This window comes from Lactuca saligna, chromosome 4, assembly GCF_052625555.1.
Source record: "Lactuca saligna cultivar CGN05327 chromosome 4, ASM5262555v1, whole genome shotgun sequence".
NCBI classification, from domain to species: domain Eukaryota; kingdom Viridiplantae; phylum Streptophyta; class Magnoliopsida; order Asterales; family Asteraceae; genus Lactuca; species Lactuca saligna.
The window spans coordinates 114439135-114458537 of NC_136420.1; the positions used below are offsets into that span (position 1 = coordinate 114439135).

A 19403-nucleotide genomic window follows, 5' to 3' on the forward strand; every position below is an offset into this window, starting at 1 on the left:
TTTTTCTTAATTTGAACCAAAATAAAATAATTAGGACTTCTATGTTTATTAAAAAAAGCATAACTTTTATGAAAATATTTTCCTAATAATAGTATAAGATTTTAATATGGATTATTTCTCTTCAAATACAATCATCAAAATGAAAGTCTGAACATGGAAGTCGTTGTTATCGAATCGAATGCCTCACCCACGTAACATCGAAGTCGAACCCCAGCGTTTTCTATCTCTCTCCCAGCGAACCTGCAAATGCGATTTACAGTCTAAGATCAAGAAATGATGAGATTATTTCCACGCAGGAACTTATCTTTCATCAACAACCGATTCGTATTAACTTATCAATCAAGAGAATCTTCTTCAAACACCTCACAGATCAATGAGGAAACAGTCGGAGAAATCACAGCCATTCTCAGGAACCGCAACTGGCCTCTCCTCCTAAATTCCTCACCTAATCTTCTGAAATCCCTAAACCCAGATGTGATTCAATCTGTTCTTCACCAAAACCAACGTGCTGACCCTAATCGTCTTCTCCATTTCTTCAATTGGTCGATTAATCAAATTGGTACTCCTCAAAACCTAAAATCTTTCTTGATTCTCGCTGCGGTTCTTTGTAACTCCAACCAGTCAAGACATGCTGGTATTCTGTTAGGGCAAATGATTGAAACCCGGAAGCCGGTTTCGGATATCATGGAATCAATTGCTAGTTTTTGTGTGGAGGGCGAGGGTTTAAACTTTGGGTCTTCCTTATATGGAATGATTATTTATGCTTATAACAACAAAAGAATGTTCGATGAAGCTGTTTCTGTTGTATCAGGTATTAACAATAGGAATCATTTTCCAGATTCTTCTTGTGTTAATTCTATGATGACAAATTTATCGAAATATCATAAACAAGAGTTAGCCTGGAAGGTGTATAACAAAATGCTTGAGTTACATATTGTTCCTGATGTGTATATATACACTAACTTGATTAGTGCTCTATGCAAAAATGGAAACATGAATGAAGCCAAAAGAGTGTTTGTGGAAATGGGTGAAAATGGTTGTGATCCAAGTTTGGTAACATACAATGTGCTCATTGGAGGATTATGCAGAGCTGGGCTTTTCGATGAAGCTTTTGAGCTTAAAACATCAATGGCAGACAAGGGCTTGGTTCCTGATCAATATACTTACACAACACTCATAGATGGGCTATCCAAAGCTAAGAGATTGGAAGAGGCAAAGATGATTCTAGAAGATATGTCAAAGGTAGGCACATATCCTGACCATGTGGCATATAGTGCTTTGATTGATGGGTTCATGAAACAAGGGTGTGTAGACGAGGCTTTGAAGTTGAAAGATGAAATGTTTGTTAATGGAGTCAAGTTAAATGTTTTTACATACAATTCAATCATATCTGGGCTCTGTAAAGCTCATCGCTTTGAAGAAGCAATTGGAATATTGACAGGTATGAAAGAAAGAGGTACTCCACCTGATGTTTATTGCTATAATTCACTTATAATCGGTCTTTGTAAAGAAAAAAAGATGGAAGAAGTGCAGTCAATGTTAACTCAAATGAAGAATAATGGTGTTAAACCGAATTCCTTCACTTATGGATCGATAATCAATGGATATAGTAAAGTGCAGGATATGGAGTTTGCAGATAGGTATTTTAAGGAAATGATTGACTCTAATATAATCCCAGATCGTGTTATATTCACCACCATGATAGATGGTCATTGCAAAAAGGGAAACATAAAAGAAGCATTTTCAATATTCAAAAGTATGCTTGGAAGAAACATTCTTCCTGATGTCATCACTTACACCTCTCTCATTTCTGGGCTTTGTAAGAATGGTGATATGCAAGAAGCTTACAATTTGGTTGATGAAATGAGTCAAAAAGGGGTTCCTCCAAATATTGTAACTTACAATGTTTTGATAAGTGGGTTATGTAAATTAGGTGAAATCAAGAAAGCTAAGGAGTTATTTGATGGAGTTTCTTTTAAGGGTTTAACACCCGATGGTGTGACTTATGCTACAATGATTGATGGGTATTGTAAATCCGGGCATTTGTCTGAGGCATTTGAGTTGTTTGATAAAATAAATGAGAATGGTGTTGAACCGGATTATATTTCCTATAATGCCCTTCTCAACGGATGTTGCAAAGAGAAGGAGATCGAAAAGGCGATGCTATTATTCGACAAAATGGTGGAAAAAGGGATTGCTTCTGCTCATACTTACAACACTTTGATTGATGGGTATTGCAAGATGGGAAAGATAGTGGAAGCGGATGCTTTATTGAAAGATATGATTGAAAACAAGCAAATAAAACCGAATCATGTCACTTTCACAATCTTGATAGATTGTTATTGCAAATCCGAAATGATGGAAGAAGCAGAAGATCTTTTTATCGAAATGCAAAATCGGGGTTTGATGCCAACGATTGTGACATACACTTGTTTAGCTCATGGTTATATAAAATCGGGAAAAAAATCGAAAATGATTATGATGTTTGAGGAAATGGTGGCGAAAGGTATTAGTTTAGATAAAGTGGTGTACGGAATGTTGGATGAAGATCAAGGGAGTTTGGAGAAATCTTTTATGCTTTTAGACGATTTGTTACAAAAGGGTATTTCGGGAAAAGATGTTTATGATAAATTGGTTGATGGGTTGTGTCAAAATGGTAAATTTTCTGAAGCAGTGAAATCGATTGATGAAATTGGGAAACGTGGGGTTATGCTTAGTTTTGCTACATGTACTACTTTAGTACGTAGTTTGCATAGTGCAGGATATAAGAATAAGTTGGATGGAGTTTTGAATAGTATGGAAGGTTTTGGATGGGTCCCACAAGCATCAAGTTTAACTCACTTGATTGATCAAGATGTTGATTGGGAAAAAGATGGGCAAGTTGTATGAAAGTTTGAATTTTGGGTGAAATTGTAGGTCAAGAAAATCGGTTGCTGTTTTGGAATCAAAGAATGTGGTTCGTGTTTGTTGTGATATGAATAATAGCAATTTTCTTGATTTCGACTCGTATGATGTTGATGACAATGGTAGCAACCAATACCATGGGTAAGAATGGCAGAGTTGTTATTATATGCAATTCATAGGGGCAATTTGGTCAAGACGCAAGAACTAGTGCATGGAAATGGCGAAAGTGTACATATGACTCGAGTAAAATATATTAAGCATACAAGGCTTTAAAAAAGTTGTTGGTTGTTATTTTAGTTGCTTTGATTGTTTTCATGTTGTAGTTCGTTTGTTAAAAAAGATTTGGTGATGTTGCTTACAACTAACTCCTTGGAAAATTTGTGCCTTATGAAAAATAATCAATAGTTTTGAATATGTAAACAAAGATCACAAAAATGATAAAGTTAAAACATGAAACTATTGTTTCGTATTCTTGTAATTTTGTTCATTGACATCATACAATGACTCAAATATCTTCATAAAGAAAATTCATTTTACGAATTCAACATGTTCACAAAAGATCACCGTTTCATCATGTTAAACACAAGTTAAACATGTTTACGAAAAAAAAAAATTCATTTTAATTACATTTATTACACCCTTTCTAGTACCCCTCGTCGACCCCAACAAGATTAACCTTTTTAATGGCCCATTAAGATCTTTCAAAAGGTTTCATACTTATAACTATCCATATATTCATGACTATTGTTGTTGTATTCATAGCAAATTTGTAAGCCCTTTCCAGGAATACAAAAGTAAATATTTCCATATAACGTGTGTTTCAAACTTACGAAAAACAAGACTCAATGTACTCCACATCACAAATATTACAAGTTTAAACATTTTACTAACCCATTAGCATATTTGAGTTCTCAATGCACAAACATACCATGATAATGTACCTCAATGGATAATACATCTACATGTTGATAAAGATGCCATTGTATAATAAAATTCAAGATAAATGAGTATAGTGGCATCTGAAAACCTACCAAAATCAAAACCCTAATGTACAATTTATATAAAACAAACCAAGAAGCAAAAACTGGAGTTGTCATTATCATATTTATTAATCATAGAGTTGTCAGTTTCATCTTACTATAATCTACCAAATCGAACATTATCTTCATTTCCATGTGTCAACTTTGTATTGGATGCTTGGATTTTATTTAGATAAACTAATTTAACAATATCTTTATTCATAATGATAAAAAAAATGTAAACCATTAGAGTAAATTACCTGAATGGTCCCTATGGTTTAGTGTAGTTTGCACGTTTGGTCCCTAACTTATTTTTTTAACTTGGAAGGTTCTTACTCTTTATTTTTGTTACACACTTGGTCCCATCTTAACTAAAAAGATTATTTTGCTTTTGATTTTTAAATTTGTTTAAATAAACACCCCCCACTTTGGCTAGACAATAGATGTTATTTCATGTTTTGGTGAAGAGTATCTTAGAAGGCTCAATGAAACTGATTTAGCAAGACTACTTCATATGGGGGAAGAACATGAATTTCTAAGTACGACATTAGACATGGAAAAATTGTCCCACCACTTTGGCTAGACAACATGTAGGTAAACCAACAATCGTTTTGGAATTCGTTTGTATGACTTATGGATATGGCATGTATTTTTCGAAACACCTAACACATGCAATGACATTAATGTCCCAAACTTCGGAAACACAATTTGCTCGTTAAACATCAAGAGGCTGCCAAAAAAGATGATCGAGCTTATGGAGTTCTACAAGCTCTTTTTGCATTTCTTCCACGCCCATGTCTATTGTGGGACAAGGATATGATGGGGTAAATTATGATTACGTGTATTATCATTCATAATATGATCGTTGAGGATAAACTTATACATACTTTAACTGTTATGATCCATTCGAATTTCTAAATGACAAGTCTACAAATTGGTAACGAAGAACCTCTATTGAAGACGACGAACAAAATTTAGAATATTCTATCGGTAACGAAGAACCTATCAATAGAGCACAACTTCGCTATAACAAGGAAAAATAGAAAGTCAAGGGATAACCGGTACATTCGGTAGCCAATTACCCATTGCTATACTGGATAAGTAGAATTCCCTAACAAGGAATAATTTAAAGGAGCAATGTTGAAATAAGAAAAAAATGGAAGTATAATGATATAACAAGGAAAAATAGAAAGTATATTGGTATTTCTTGCATTTAGCACATGTAAGTATTACAAAAAAATTGGTTAATGTACAGCATGTTATATCTCCTAGTTACCAAAAATTTAAGCATTTTTTATAAGTTACTATTATGTATTTTGTATAAAGTAAATATACAAGGTCCATGGTTGACCAAAAATGAGCTGTTAACCTACTAGTCCTTGGTGCTATCTCTTTGGTGCTCGTAGAAGGGCAAGGAGTTGGATATCATCAATTCCTAATTCTGACACAAGCTGACGTGGCGTTTTACCTTCCATGTCAGCTGCTAATGGATCAGCTCCCCTATGAAAAATCAATCAAACTTGTCTTACTACTACTCATATCAACAACTCCAATACACTAATAATGTCAAATACCTGGTAAGAAGTAACTTTACAATTGCAAGTCGTCCTCTCATGATACCATGATGAAGTGGCGTTTGACCTTTTGAATCACAAGCATTAATATTTGCTCCATGTTGTAACAGCAGTTCCACCATGGTACAGTCAGCAGTTTGGGAAGCCAAGTGAAGAAGGGAACAACCATCTAGGGCTTCATTGGTTAAGGGATCATTAGTCCCTTTTATTGAGGCTGAAGATCTTGAGGAGGAACTGTCTGTAAAATAACTTTTTAAGTAGTCACATTCATATTCATGTTCATGGTCAATCTCAACTGTAGTTAGGTCTTGTGAGTGTGTGATGGCACCATAAGTGGCATTCACATCTGCATTGCATATGATGATAAGAAGGTAAACTGCTTTCTTGTCATTACAACACACATTTTCCCATAATTGTTGTTCCAGTGTCATAAGATGATGAGGGTTTATTACTTTTTGAACGTATCTCTTTTCTGAATACTGCAATTACAAGATATGATGTTTTGGTGTTAATTTTATTGAAGAAAAATGGGTCAAGTAGTAAAGAATGGAAATGGACTTGCCTTTGCGTGAATGAACTTTTCCTTTGTGGATATATGATCATCACAACTAGGTTTTCCCAAGGACTCACCTGATTTATCAGACTCCATGGATCTACAATCATATAAGAATCACAACATCAAGATAAAAACTTGATTCTGCTCATTTATGCATTAACACAACTGTTTCCTTGGATGGAAATTAACAAAAAGGAATCAGATTCCTTCATGATTGGTCCATTGACTCCATTCCAACAGCTCCAATTCCATCATACCAAAGTTTAGCATTTGACATGACACTTTAGCTAACCCAAAGAAAGAGGATATAATAATTTGTATTAAACTAATAATTTACCTCCAAGATAATTCATCATCAGCCTGATGACTTCTTTTTCCAGTCAACATTTTCTCCCATACTGAATTGGCAAATACATTCCCTAATGACTGGAACAGCTTAATCACAGAAGGTTCCCATGCCTTCACATCAAGTTCCAAAGATCTTACCTACACAAAACCAATGCCAGATTAAAAAAAATCCCCCAAATCCAAAAATAACAAATTCAAGGGTAAAACTGACCTTGGATATATGAACACCAAGATTGCGATGAACACCTGAGCACTCGATGCAGATAAGAACTCCAAGATTTAAGGAAGCCCAGTCTGGATCAGGTGCACCACAATCAGCACACTTATCATTACCAACTATTTTTCTCAATGCATCGACTGGTTTTTCATTTCTTCCACCATATCTTAATTGTTGGGAGCTTTTACAAGCACGCATCATGTTTCTTGAACTCCTATCTTTCTCACTGCTACATTCTGCAGATGTCTTCCTATCTTGACTCATTGGGATTTCTCCTAAACTACCTTCACTCGTAGGACTTGTACATAGATGCTGCAAAAAAAATAAAAAAATAAAGTATGTTTATTGATAATAGCAATGTACTTACATTTTACTGTATACCCTTTTGAAACCTACCATCTCAGGTGTTTGGGAGCTTAAGAGTGAAGCTATTACTCCGTTTATTTTTTCAATCCAATCCATTTGTTCCAGTGAGCTTTCTGCCTGGATATAGTTTAGAGGATCATAATTCAATTGGAGGTTGACTTATGATGATGAGAAACACAAACAAAGTCAACTCACCTGTAAAGTGTATATCTTCATTGGAGAGATAATCCTGAAACAAAATCTCAAATCTGATTGTTCAGCATCAGGTTTTATTGTAGATGTAAGCAAGTTGACTGTGTGGCGTGCCACATCCTGCACCCCACCATGATAATGAGAAGATAGCCACCTGCTGAGTATACCAGGCCCAGGCTCAGCTGTATTACCTCTCTGAACACCAGATCCCTGAAATTTTTTTATATAAAATATAAATAAAGATAAAGATTGTGATTATTTATCAAGAAGAAAGAATCTGATTGACTTACAGAAGGTCTGGCTAATTGCTTGCGATAGTAATACAGCATCCCTCGGTTATCAAGTACAAAGAATCTTCTCTTCCAATCTCCTCTCAAATTTGAGGAGCGTTTTGATAGATATCCTTGTTTGATGTTTTGAACCTAAACTATTGAAGTCTTAGCAATTGGAAAATAAAGATAAAATACAATTCTAAAAGACTACAAGTGTTATGGAATAGAACAACAGAGTATTATTATTATTATTATAATGTAAAAGTAAAAGAGTACCTTCCCCTCTGCACCAGACTGCATAACTGCGTGTATTACTTTATGGGAGTTTCTTGGATATTGTTGTGCCATGTCACCATTACCAACAGAAATATTAGAAGATATTCTGCTTCCCACTCCCACATCAATGTGTTTCTTGTATTCTTGGACCCTTTCATTTAGTGTTTGTTGTTCTGAATAGTAGCTTTGTCTAGCTTTCTGTGCATGTAACAATACCTGTAAAAAGAGTTGAAAAAATATAACTTTTGTGAAGTAGAAGTCAAAAAGAATGAAAACATTGTAAGTTCCAATTTATCAGTAATAAAACCTGTTGGATGTAAGGCTGCATTTGAATTAACAACTCATATCCCTACAAAAACAAAAGGGTTATTAGTTTGGAAGAAGAGAAGTGAAGAAGATTGAAAAAAGGAGAAAGAAAAAGAATGATTTACCTGTTTGAAATAATGAAGATGGGCGTCCATTGCCTCACCAAGAGACTCCACAATCTCAAATCTTTTCTTTGTTTCAACGCTTGAAAGAGCAGAAACCTGAAGTTATATTGGATATGACGTTATTACCCTTCACATTTGATAAAAGAAATGTAAATGGAGGGGGAGAAATGTGTAAATACCAGATTGAAGCGAGCTTGCTCAAATGTCATTCTTGCATTATAAAGTTCCTGGAACGTCTCTCTACCAAATTAGAATTCCAAATGACGATGTTACCCATGTATAACTAACACCGAATCATTGCATTATATTTTAAATTATTTTTATACGAGACAACACATATACCTCCTCCATTGCAGCAGCTATTTCTGTTCGAGTACTTTTTCTCAATGATAAAAACTTGTCACGTATCTGCAAAGCAAAATGTGCAAACATGATGACATGTCAAATAACTCAAATGTAGTTACATTACATTCATCTCTTTGATAAATAAACAAGTATAGAAAAATTAAATACCTGGCTATAAACAGCATCAGCCTTATCAAAACGTTTCCTAGCTTCCTGTATCACTCAAAAATAAAAAATAAAAAGTATTAAGAAAAATGTTGAGATAAATATTATGAAATATAGTAAATCACAGAACCTTGATATCTTGCAGCTCCATATTGGTGAAGCGAATTAATCTATCGCTTAGTGTATGCTCAATCTGGAAAAAGACAAATGATAAGAAAAAAAAAATTAAGATTAAAAGTGTATGCTCAAATCTGGGATTAGTGTTGCAAATTCCATAACTATGTTATTTTACATATGTAAATGAAAGATCTTTTTCATATAATGATTATATTGTAAAAGCTAAGTTCAATGTATTGGTTATGTCCACTAAAAGTAAAAGACCCCATTGTGTATATGTAGGTGCTTGAGTGGTATTTTGGTAAGAAATGAAAAAATAAAAAATTAAGACCTTTGATCGAAGACTTTCTTTATATGTCCCAATTTCTCTTAAAACAACTGCAAACTTTATCATGTCAGGACCTGGGAACATAAAAGCAAATGGTATTACAAAGTTTTTTTAGTCAATGTAAAAGAATTCATCCTAAAGCTACAACTTTATGTAACTGAAATTTTTAACTTTACCTCCAAAAGCCATAGAAATAGGATCAGGTCCTCCACCAAAACTTTCAAGGGAGCTTGCAAAAGCAGCATCCCTTTCATTTGCTTCTGTTAGGCCTTCTCTGTAAAACCCAAAGAAGAAGTAACATTTTCACAAACACATGGTGGGCATGCAGCAAAGTCAGAGCACAAAATGATCAACAATGCAATCATGGTAGAATATTATTGTTGTTGTAAAGATCTTTTGAATTCTATGTGTGTATTTCTTTTGTGGAGTTTAATAATTTTGGATGGTTAAAACGTATGCAAGTTGCTAATAGAAGAAACAAATAAATCCTTACGTGTACTTTCGACAGCCTTTATAGAATTTTGAACCTCTCTCCCTTAGTGTCTCTGCAATTTCTTCCAAACACTGGATCTGCATTATGGAAAATTATACATTCACATGTTATATACTTGAAAATGTGAAATACTTTGTCAAGGAAAAACCAGTGTCTTTCAAGTATACAAAATAATTGGCATACTTAAACAGCATTTCAATTATTGTAAGCACATATATACTTTTGAAACATGCTTAAGGCCAACTAAATGTAATGGATTATGGCATTATGCAATGCTAGTCAGGTTGCTCTCAGCTCTATGTAAGACTAGACATTTGTAAATTACTTAATTGATGCTTGTGATATTGGAATTATAACTAAAATTGATACTGGAATCATGACAAAATTTGTTTAGGTTAGCTTGTTAGTGTTGGTAGGGTTGTCAATTTGGTAGTTCATTTTGTTAATTTTCTTTTGTTGATTTACTTATTCTTCAAATTCATATTCGAATCAATGTGTTGATCTCTAGGATACAAGTTTATATGAATCATAAATGTGTTGATATCTAAAACGTAAATCTCTCAGTTTTATTTGATATCTAAAACGTAAATCTCTAGGATACAAGTTTATATGAATCATAAATGTGTTGATCCTGTTGGTAAAAACTACTCTGCTTGCAATCTTTCAGCCTTGATGATTAATAAAGTCGAGGAACAGAACAAGTAAAATGGAACGACTATTATTACTCAAAGCCTTATTCATAAGAAAACAGAATCAACTTTCTGTAAAGTGGTAAAAGAGGTTCAAACCAGAAAGTAATTATCTACAAGGGGATGGTTTGATGAATCAAAATGCAACAAGATAAGGTATTCACTTTCTATTATACAGCTTTCCAGTTTGGCATCGAATCAAACCAATATGTCCCCTCATTGGGCAACAATACTATCGATTTGATTGACAAAAGGAGCATACTATTTCTCAAAGACATAACAAACAACAAAAAACATAAACAACATGCTTTCAAATAGGTAAATCAAAATGCTACAGATAGCAACACAAACCTGTTGACGAAACATTGGGGAATCGTCGAGTTTGGAGAAATACATCATTGCCTCCTGCTGCATTGATCCCAACCTCCAGCATTAGGGGGCACGCAACTACTTCTGAAATAATATAATCCTCTTCTGCGACGCCCTAATTTCGATCACAAAATGAGAATGGATGGATACCCACTCTTCAATACATCTTCTTCTTCCCGACCCTTCAGTCTCGATCAATTCAGAATGAAATTGAATAATAGGGTTAAATACAATTGTATGATCGTGGCCTTCAGAATCGATGGCGGATAGGAAGGATGTAGGAACAATAACAGGAACGAACAACGTAGAGAGAGAAAGAGTGAGTTTGGGATCATTTTTGAACGAAAGATGCGGGAAAATAGGGAGGAGGGAAAAACAGAGGTAGCGAGTTTTCGTGGATGCCATTGAAGTCTCCGATGTTTCCTGTGTTGCTCCTACTCTCTGTGGAGATATCAAAGTTAAGCCGAGGGTTTACAAGGGGCTACGGGCATCTACGGTGGTGCGCGCCAAAAAGCTGTAACATGCAAACAACCAATAACAATTTTTTATTTATTATCATAAAATTCTACTTTTGACATCTTATAGATTCTCATACCATTAGTTTGATTATTGAACACAATTCTTAGTACATCTAATGTATTTTTAAGTGTAATAGATGGTAATAATAAGAGTAAATTACATTTTTGGTATTAGTGGTTAACACTCTTTGACGGTTTTGGTCCAAGTTTTGTAAATTGATATGAATAGTCCTTATAGTTTCAAAATGCTACATGCTTGGTCCATTTGATTGTTAGCCGGTTAGGGTCCATCAATTGTCCTCACATGCACTACACATGAGGCCATTTTTGTCTTTTTATTCGTCTCTCTACTCATGGGCATATCCTATAACACGAGCTATCCCTCAAATTTTGCCGTTAAATGTAAATTTAGTGAAAATTCATCAAAATCCGTCATAAATCAGTTGGAAATCTGTCACGAATCCATTGGCAGTCCATCATAAAGTCTGATAATTGTGAATTTAGTATAATTCATCGGTTTCATGATTATTTTGTGATAGAAACTGCATTCGGAAATGAGTATTTTTTTCTAGTAGTGCAACCCCTAAAAAATTTGTGCAACCCTTGATTTTTCATTCTGGATCCGCTACTGCTTCTATTCCTATCATCTTTGCCAAACCTAGAGCAACTCCATAATCGTATACATTGGTTGAGATTACTCTAGGATATGACGAATGATCACATGGCTTCCATACACACAAATCACAAATCATAATTTGGTGTTTATTTGGATGATCGATATACATCTTTGAAACTATAGAAGAGAAGGTAAAAGGGGAAGAACATAGTATAAGGGGAAAGATGGTTGTTTCAATTCATATAGACGTTATAAGAGACATGTAAAAAGATAGAAATGTTCTCATGTACGGTTCACATGAAGGCTTTTAAAGAAGGGTCATTGACCATAATGACTAACGACTAAAAGAGTCAAGCGTGTAACATTTTAAAACCATAATGACTATCCACATCAATCTTTCAAAACTTGGAATAAACCATAGAAAAGTGCCACCAACGTGACCGGATTTGTAATCTACTCTAATAATAATATGATTGTATAGACAAAATAAAAACATATATCCCAGACAGGAAGGAAGTCGAAAAAAGATCTGCTTCAGTTGAGATTACTTGTTTAAGTCAAGCAATCGTAGCAACCGGAAAGAGTTAGCTATGAAAATTCTACCTCCACTGGCCTCTTCTGGCTAGTTAGTTTGAAAAACATCACTCTTTTACTTAGACAAACTAGCCAGTTAAGTTATATAAGTAATTGAGTAATAAAAAAAGAATTACACTCGTACTTTTATAACCTTTATTGATATATTTACTATAAAGTTTTGTTTTTATTTTATCCTATTCCAATATATATTTTGAAATTGTATACTTAGTAATAACGGTGTTATCTAAATACAAAACAAATTGTATTATTATGATTGGGTAAATTTATTATAAAATATAATATCATAGTAAAATTTTAAATGTAATATTATAATTAGATTGATTTTTTTAAATCGATTATTTTAATAAAAAAAATTTTAATAGTACGATGATGTTGTAATTGTAGGGTTCCATTGAAATGACATAGCAAAATTATGATAATTAAACATGAATCAAACGATAAGTTTGCAAGTAATATTTTCAAAACTTTTGTATATTATTGAATTGTGAACTTGTGCATCAATTCAAATCAAAGTTAAAAGTAATGAATACACGAAGTAAATAATTCTATTTAAGCTCAAAATTGATCTGGAATGTAAGTTGCTTATAGTGAATTGCTAACAAAATGTTATGAGCATGTAAAAAACGATATAAGATTTATGAGATAAAATGGTCATTTTGGATCGTTGACTTGAAATAATTGTTTAATTCTATAGATCAAGTTTTGATGCCACATGTAGGATCTTATTGAAATGTCATAGTGGAATTATGATAATCAAACATGAATCACATGATAAATTTGCAAGTAATCTTTTCAAAGTTATTGTATATTATTGAGTTTTACTATGAACATACAAAGAGCTTTGGGTTTAGCTCAACTAAACTAATTAGGAGCTTATGGGAAGGGTTAAGTCTTAATCACATCATTAAAACCTATATATAATGGGTAAATACAAACAATCTATAATAGTCAAACACTACTATACAAATCAATACATAAATGTCACATCAATCAAATATTATTTACTTGACAATAATGAAAAAAGATAAAATAACTAAAATATTTTGATCCTTACATTCGGCTATAAAGTATTTTCTAATCAACTAAGCACCCGGCTCCAAAAGCACAAAAACATTTTTTTGTATAGAATAGGCAAATCAGTAATGTTTGACAAGGAACTTTTAAAAGCTTTTGCCTTTTAACCGCAAAGAAACTCGAATTAAAGAAGAAAAAATTGTTTAGAATTTTACTATATAATCAAAAAACAATTTCAAGTAGTCTCTCGTTTCTTTTCGGAGCACCGGCCCCGGCCGCCGATACTGTTACCATGCTTACCAGCTCTATGAACTTTTATATATTGCTATTTTACATGTTACAAAACTTTACAACTAGTTTTGTGACATTTCTCTACAAACAAAAGCTACAACTTACAAGTAAGAGTTAGTTTTGCCAAACATATTTGAATACAAATTCTACCTCCAGATATAATTTTGGATCATATTAAAATCACTCCCCTATGGCTTTTATATAGCTTTATGTCTAATCAAAATACACATAATCATGATAATATTCATACAAAATGTTCATTTGAAATCACCAAAAATATTTTTATAAATAGGAATTTCTCAAAACTATAAGATAGGAAAGGCTTGGAATAGAAGCACACCATAATTATCTCATATTTTAAAAGAAAGTGACATACCAATAGAGTTCTTAGATCTACTACCATCACATAAATAGTCTCCTATCATTAATCAACTGTTGCTTTCCAACCCTTTTCAATTCACTACAAAAGCTAATCTCATAAAAGTATTATTGTTCAATTTCACTCTTCAGAAAATGGTTCACAAAACAACACACAGTATACGACAATACAAAGAGCCGCGGGATTTAACTTACAAAACTGTCCAAAATCTAACAAGTCTGACCAAAAATCAACACAAAGTAAAAATAAATATATTATCCAAATTCTGATTTGTATAAATTAACCCCAAAGCCTACTAATAAAACCACCCTTTTTATCTTTCTTCATTCTATTCTCAATTGATGGGAAATCAATTGAATTATAAGCAAGGTCCAGAACAATTGGGTTCCGAGGAATCGCTTGAAAACCTGGCTGGTATGCTGCAATACGTGGAGCCACCCTTGTGCTTGTATCAGCAACACCCGACTCATACACATCCAACTTCTCTACCAGAAACTTTTCACCCTGAAATTTTTAATCCAGTCACATCACATGTATCTTTACACTGAAACTTTTCTCCCAAATTACTTAAATGCCCCTACTCACATTCTGTCATTTCAGACTGAAACTTTGCAGAAAAACACCAACTAAAATGAACCACTGTCATATTTTGTGATTTCATGACTGAATCTTTGCCAAAATTACTAAAACGCCCCTAATTGAACTTTGTAAGTTTAGACCAAAACTTTGCCAAAATTACTAAAATGCCCCCAATCATATTTTGTGATTTCCAGACTGAAACTTTGCCAAAATTACTAAAATGCACCCAATCATATTTTGTGATTTCCAGACTGAAACTTTGCCAAGATTAATAAAATTCCCCTAATCACATTTTGTGATTTTAAGACCAAACTTTGCCAAAGTTACTAAAATGCCCCTAATCGGATTTTGTAAGTTTAGACCGAAACTTTGCCAAATTACTATAATGCCCCTAATAATAATTTGTGATTTCAGACTGAAACTTTGCCATATTACTAAAATGCCCCTAACTGCATTTTGCAAATTTAGACTGAATCTTCTTTTAAAACGACTAAAGTGCCCCTAATCATATTTTGTAATTTTAGACTGAAACTCTGCCCAAAAAAAACAAAGAAAAGCTGTTTCATACCTTCTTATCATTCCCATTTGCAGATATTGAAACAGCAGAAATCTTTTTTGAAAGATCATTAGGAGCCTTCTCATGTTCCATAATCCCCATTGCATGTTCAATACAGCTGTTGGATCTGCAATCTTTATATAATGTCTCCAATTCTTTCTCCATTGCCTATTATTATTTAAAAAAAAAAATCATTTTATTAATAACTTTTATTTTTGTTTAGTTAGAAGCCTGAAAAAGGGTAAACACCTGATCATGTGTAGCCACACTTTGAACTTTCTTTAGGGCTTTTTCAGAGAGAGAACGCGCAAGAGAAAACAAAGAGTATGCTTCTGTCCTCTTCCCAGCTGAACTATAAGATTTAGCCAAGAAAAAACACCTGCAAAAAAAAAAACGGAGAAAAAATAATCTTGATGAATATAAAGGGTTGTTTGGTTTGCCTGGAATTGGAATTCGTGATTCCATTCCATGGCATGTTTGTGTTTGGTTGCAATTCCTTTGACAGATTCCATTCCTTCCAAAAAAATTATAATATTACAAAACCAAATGTTATGCAAACCTTTCTGCTCGGAAGATCAAACTTTTGAGTTCACATTCTTCAGATAACGCAACTTCTTCCTCTTTTCTGTCTCTTCCAGAACTCAACAAGTCAGAAAGATCTGCTGTATTCTGAAATTAACAACAAAATAAAAACATATATAACAGTAGCAACAAAACCATTATCATTTAAAGACATTAAATGAATGATTACCTGTAAAAGAAGATCATACAACCTCACAAGTTCTTCAGGTTTTGTAACCTTTTCATTTTTTTCATCACGTGTCTTGCTTAGTTTACTCTTGGCAATACTAACCAACAGCTGATTGCGTTCAATGGTACGTTGCCCTAAAACAGCACCTATTGCTTTATCAAGACCACTCAAATCATCCTTCATGTTTTCAGAATTACCAGCATTCGCCTAAAAAAATAATAAATAAATAAATAAATAAAAAAAAAAAAACCCATCAGAAAACATATATTTTTATGGATATATAAAATAATCTCATTAAATACCAAGTCACTACGAATGGAGCTTCGGGCTTCATGATATGCAGCAAAGATTTTGTCAAAAACTGCAAGTCTTTTCTCAGATGGAAGAGCACCTTCCTTTCGATCATTAAGCTCTTTCTCCAAATCCTGAGCTGAAAGGGTAAATCCGGAAATTGATTAAATATAGACATACCCTCAAAGCACTGAAGACAGATAAGTGATAACTGATAAATGATAACTAACCTTTCAAAATGGAAACGCGAGTTTTGGCATTTGATATTGGAAATCTATGCCCTAGCCAATGAAATTCTGTCATGGATGCAGCTTGTTGAGATCTTGCTTCATCCATAACAGCCTGGATTTATCAAAAACAATGAAAACAATGGAAGAAATAAGATTTGTGGGAAGTTAAAAAGGTATTCAAATTAATAACATTACCTCCAATTTAGCTTTAAAAAGGTCAAGTGCAGGTCCTTCAATTTCTCCAATGTGTACAAGTTCAGAAGCTTGTAAATTTGACTCTCCAATTTTGTGCAAACAGTATCGAATACTTGGTTCTAGTTCCTCAACGCGTTCACGACACAAAACTTGGTTCTCTAAATCTCCATATTTTCCAAGTTCCTCATAAACAACTCTGTTTGATATCAGTTTTGTTTTAGTATCTTTAAAGATAACAAACTGTTACAGATATATAATGATAAAAGAGAAAAAGTTAGGTATGTAAAAGATAAAATGACTTGCCTAGCACTCTTGAAACTCTTCAATGCAATATCCCAATTCTGGTCTTGTTCAAATAATAAATTCCCTTTCATGTAGGAGGCATAAGCCTGCAAATTGAAATCAACTTGCTTAGTGGAAAGGGTGAAAGATGGTGAATGAAATCTTATTATGTCAAAAACTTAATACCTCGGCTTCTAGTGATGTTCTAGAATCTCCCTTGATAGAACATAATTCTGCAAAAAGTGTGGCCCACTTTACTGCTTTACGCAACCGACCAATCAGGTAGCTTCTTTGGCGTGCGTTTGGTCCATCAGGGAGTTGTCTTTTCTCCATGGCGTGACTCCATGCCCTTTCTGCTGTGTAGAGAACTAGATGGAGAAACCTGTTGAAGGTCCAAAAAGGTGTTAGTCTCAAATTAGACAGCTTATTGAATAATGACCTTTATCTTTGATCCATGCATCAGTGTCTAAGTTACTTCTAAAATAATCTGGATGGAATAACTTATTCTTTGAGGAACCTATGATTAATAGTTGCAGATGATGCTACTTTCAGTAACAACATGCCCTACTGCTCAATCCTGAACCTATACAGATTCCAAGCTTTCTTTTTCAATCTTCATCTTTTTCTTTGGATCAGTAAAAGGGGAAATGGGATCCATAACTACAACCTTGAAGGCATCACCACTACCCATGCAATTTATACCATCCCAACTAAGTTCAACTACCAATAACCCCATTGAAACATTCCTCATTGCAGTTCATTATCATCACAGGAAAAAAAGAAATTCAATCCAACAACCAAAACTCAGGCCATAAACACGAATCACACATTGACATACCTAACTTCAGTAACAGTAGATGGTGTTATGGACTTTTTGGTATATTTTCCACGCCCATGTGTGAACTTCAACGATTTGTACAGTCGCCTTAACCGAGCAGAGCAATATCTCCTGTAATTGCAAATCCAAATAAGATTCGTAAAACCACCAATGCGTATCTATTTAGAAAAAGCTAAAACCTAAAATCAATACACATGTTCGACATTACCGATAGCGAGTGTAGTCCCCAAAACGTAATCCATGCTGCATCTGCGATGATTTTAGAAGCTGCAGCACTGCAAAAGCACCGATTATCTCAATTCACATAAGATTTCTACTTCAATTAAATCATCGACACAGGTAGACAAAGTAATTGCGTATGGTGCGTGTGAATACATGTGTTTATGCGTAATTAGGGACAGACCGTTGATTGAGAACTTGGGATTGGTACTGATCTGATCATCGACTTCCATTGAAGACACATCGCTCTTCTCCTTCGCCATTAGAAATTCTTCTCAGATGGATTTAGAAGCGTCCGGCGGCGGGTTCCGAGTTTTGTGACGGTATGTTGTTGTCACTCTCTAAAATGCGCCTAGTAGTACGCACATGGACATACTTAATGACAACGGGTCGGGTCAAATCAGCAAAACTCCCGATCACAGTCGAAACTCTTCAACCATTTTTATTTATTTATTTATTTTTTAACATTTTGACCTCGATTGACTCATTTCTATATGAATTCCATTGAAATTTTCCTATTTGAGTCAGACCACCTTATTTACACATATTGAAGTAGCGGCCATATAGTATGTACTTACGTTGCAAATTGTAATGAGTATCTCAGACTCTTATTTTAAAAAAAGAAATATACTAAGGTAATTTTTTCGATTCGTTCAAATCTGGATAACTATTTTTTTATACATTTAGGTATCGAACTTTTTAAAAGTGTTCACATATCACTATTATAACCAGCTGTAGCAGGACACATCGCTCTTCTCCTTCGCCATTAGAAATTCGTTACTTAGATGTGTAAAAAAAAAAAAAAAAATAGTTACTTAGATGTGAACAAACCGAAAAAAATAAGAGTAAATTACACAAATGGTCTCTATGATTTGAGTAATTTGTGCGTTTAGTCTCTACTTATTTTTTAACTTGGATGATCCATACTGTTTATTTTTATTGTACATTTGGTTCTTGTTTTACCTCAAAAGACTATTATGTCATTTTTAATTTATTTTTTAATTAATTTTCTTGTTTATGTATTTATTTTTTATATATTTAAAAAAATTAATAAACTTTACATATTTGTATCTCCTCACCCTAAACCTGAAACCACATTTGAAAATTTTAAGTTGGGTACACTAGTCACCATCCTATCTCTCATCATCCTCAACTTCTATTTCCTTTTTATCCTCAGTGACATTGACGTCTTCACTATCCCTTCTTTTTCTAGTCCTTCAACTCCAACGAACCAACAACACAACCCTCTGTCTCTTCATTGAATTCTCCACAACCACAACCCAATAGAAAGGTTGTGGTGTTGGTTTGTCGGAGTTGAAGGACCGAAAAAAGAAGGGTTGGTGAAGACATCGATGTCACCACAGATGGAAAAAAAAAATAGATGTT

At 33.7% G+C, this 19403-nt stretch overlaps 3 protein-coding genes across 3 annotated transcripts; 1 reads left to right on the forward strand and 2 right to left on the reverse strand.

Moving 5' to 3' along the window:
* The first annotated feature begins 141 nt into the window (after nucleotides 1-141).
* On the forward strand, nucleotides 142-3382 carry LOC145042627 (Pentatricopeptide repeat (PPR) superfamily protein). Its single transcript, XM_078991083.1, has one exon. It carries the CDS (start codon nucleotides 274-276, stop codon nucleotides 2887-2889), a length of 2616 nt encoding a protein of 871 aa, XP_078847209.1. The 5' UTR covers nucleotides 142-273; the 3' UTR covers nucleotides 2890-3382.
* Nucleotides 3383-5096: 1714 nt separating this feature from the next.
* LOC145042628 (ADP-ribosylation factor GTPase-activating protein AGD1-like) lies at nucleotides 5097-11168 on the reverse strand. The gene is made up of 19 exons (XM_078991084.1): nucleotides 10644-11168; nucleotides 9604-9680; nucleotides 9287-9384; nucleotides 9114-9184; nucleotides 8796-8858; nucleotides 8669-8713; nucleotides 8498-8563; nucleotides 8335-8382; nucleotides 8156-8251; nucleotides 8032-8073; nucleotides 7725-7940; nucleotides 7467-7598; nucleotides 7180-7386; nucleotides 7015-7101; nucleotides 6613-6930; nucleotides 6391-6539; nucleotides 6060-6150; nucleotides 5498-5976; nucleotides 5097-5423 (listed from the first exon to the last, which is right to left on the reverse strand). The coding sequence occupies exons 1-19, from the start codon at nucleotides 10704-10706 to the stop codon at nucleotides 5309-5311; spliced, it is 2463 nt and encodes an 820-aa protein (XP_078847210.1). The 5' UTR covers nucleotides 10707-11168; the 3' UTR covers nucleotides 5097-5308.
* Nucleotides 11169-14170: 3002 nt separating this feature from the next.
* Nucleotides 14171-18374, reverse strand: LOC145042629 (signal recognition particle-related / SRP-like protein). Its single transcript, XM_078991085.1, has 13 exons — nucleotides 18202-18374; nucleotides 18007-18073; nucleotides 17799-17909; nucleotides 17147-17342; nucleotides 16982-17067; nucleotides 16679-16874; nucleotides 16484-16595; nucleotides 16265-16392; nucleotides 15963-16169; nucleotides 15771-15880; nucleotides 15461-15590; nucleotides 15224-15379; nucleotides 14171-14580 (listed from the first exon to the last, which is right to left on the reverse strand). The coding sequence occupies exons 1-13, from the start codon at nucleotides 18278-18280 to the stop codon at nucleotides 14356-14358; spliced, it is 1803 nt and encodes a 600-aa protein (XP_078847211.1). The 5' UTR covers nucleotides 18281-18374; the 3' UTR covers nucleotides 14171-14355.
* Nucleotides 18375-19403: the final 1029 nt, after the last annotated feature.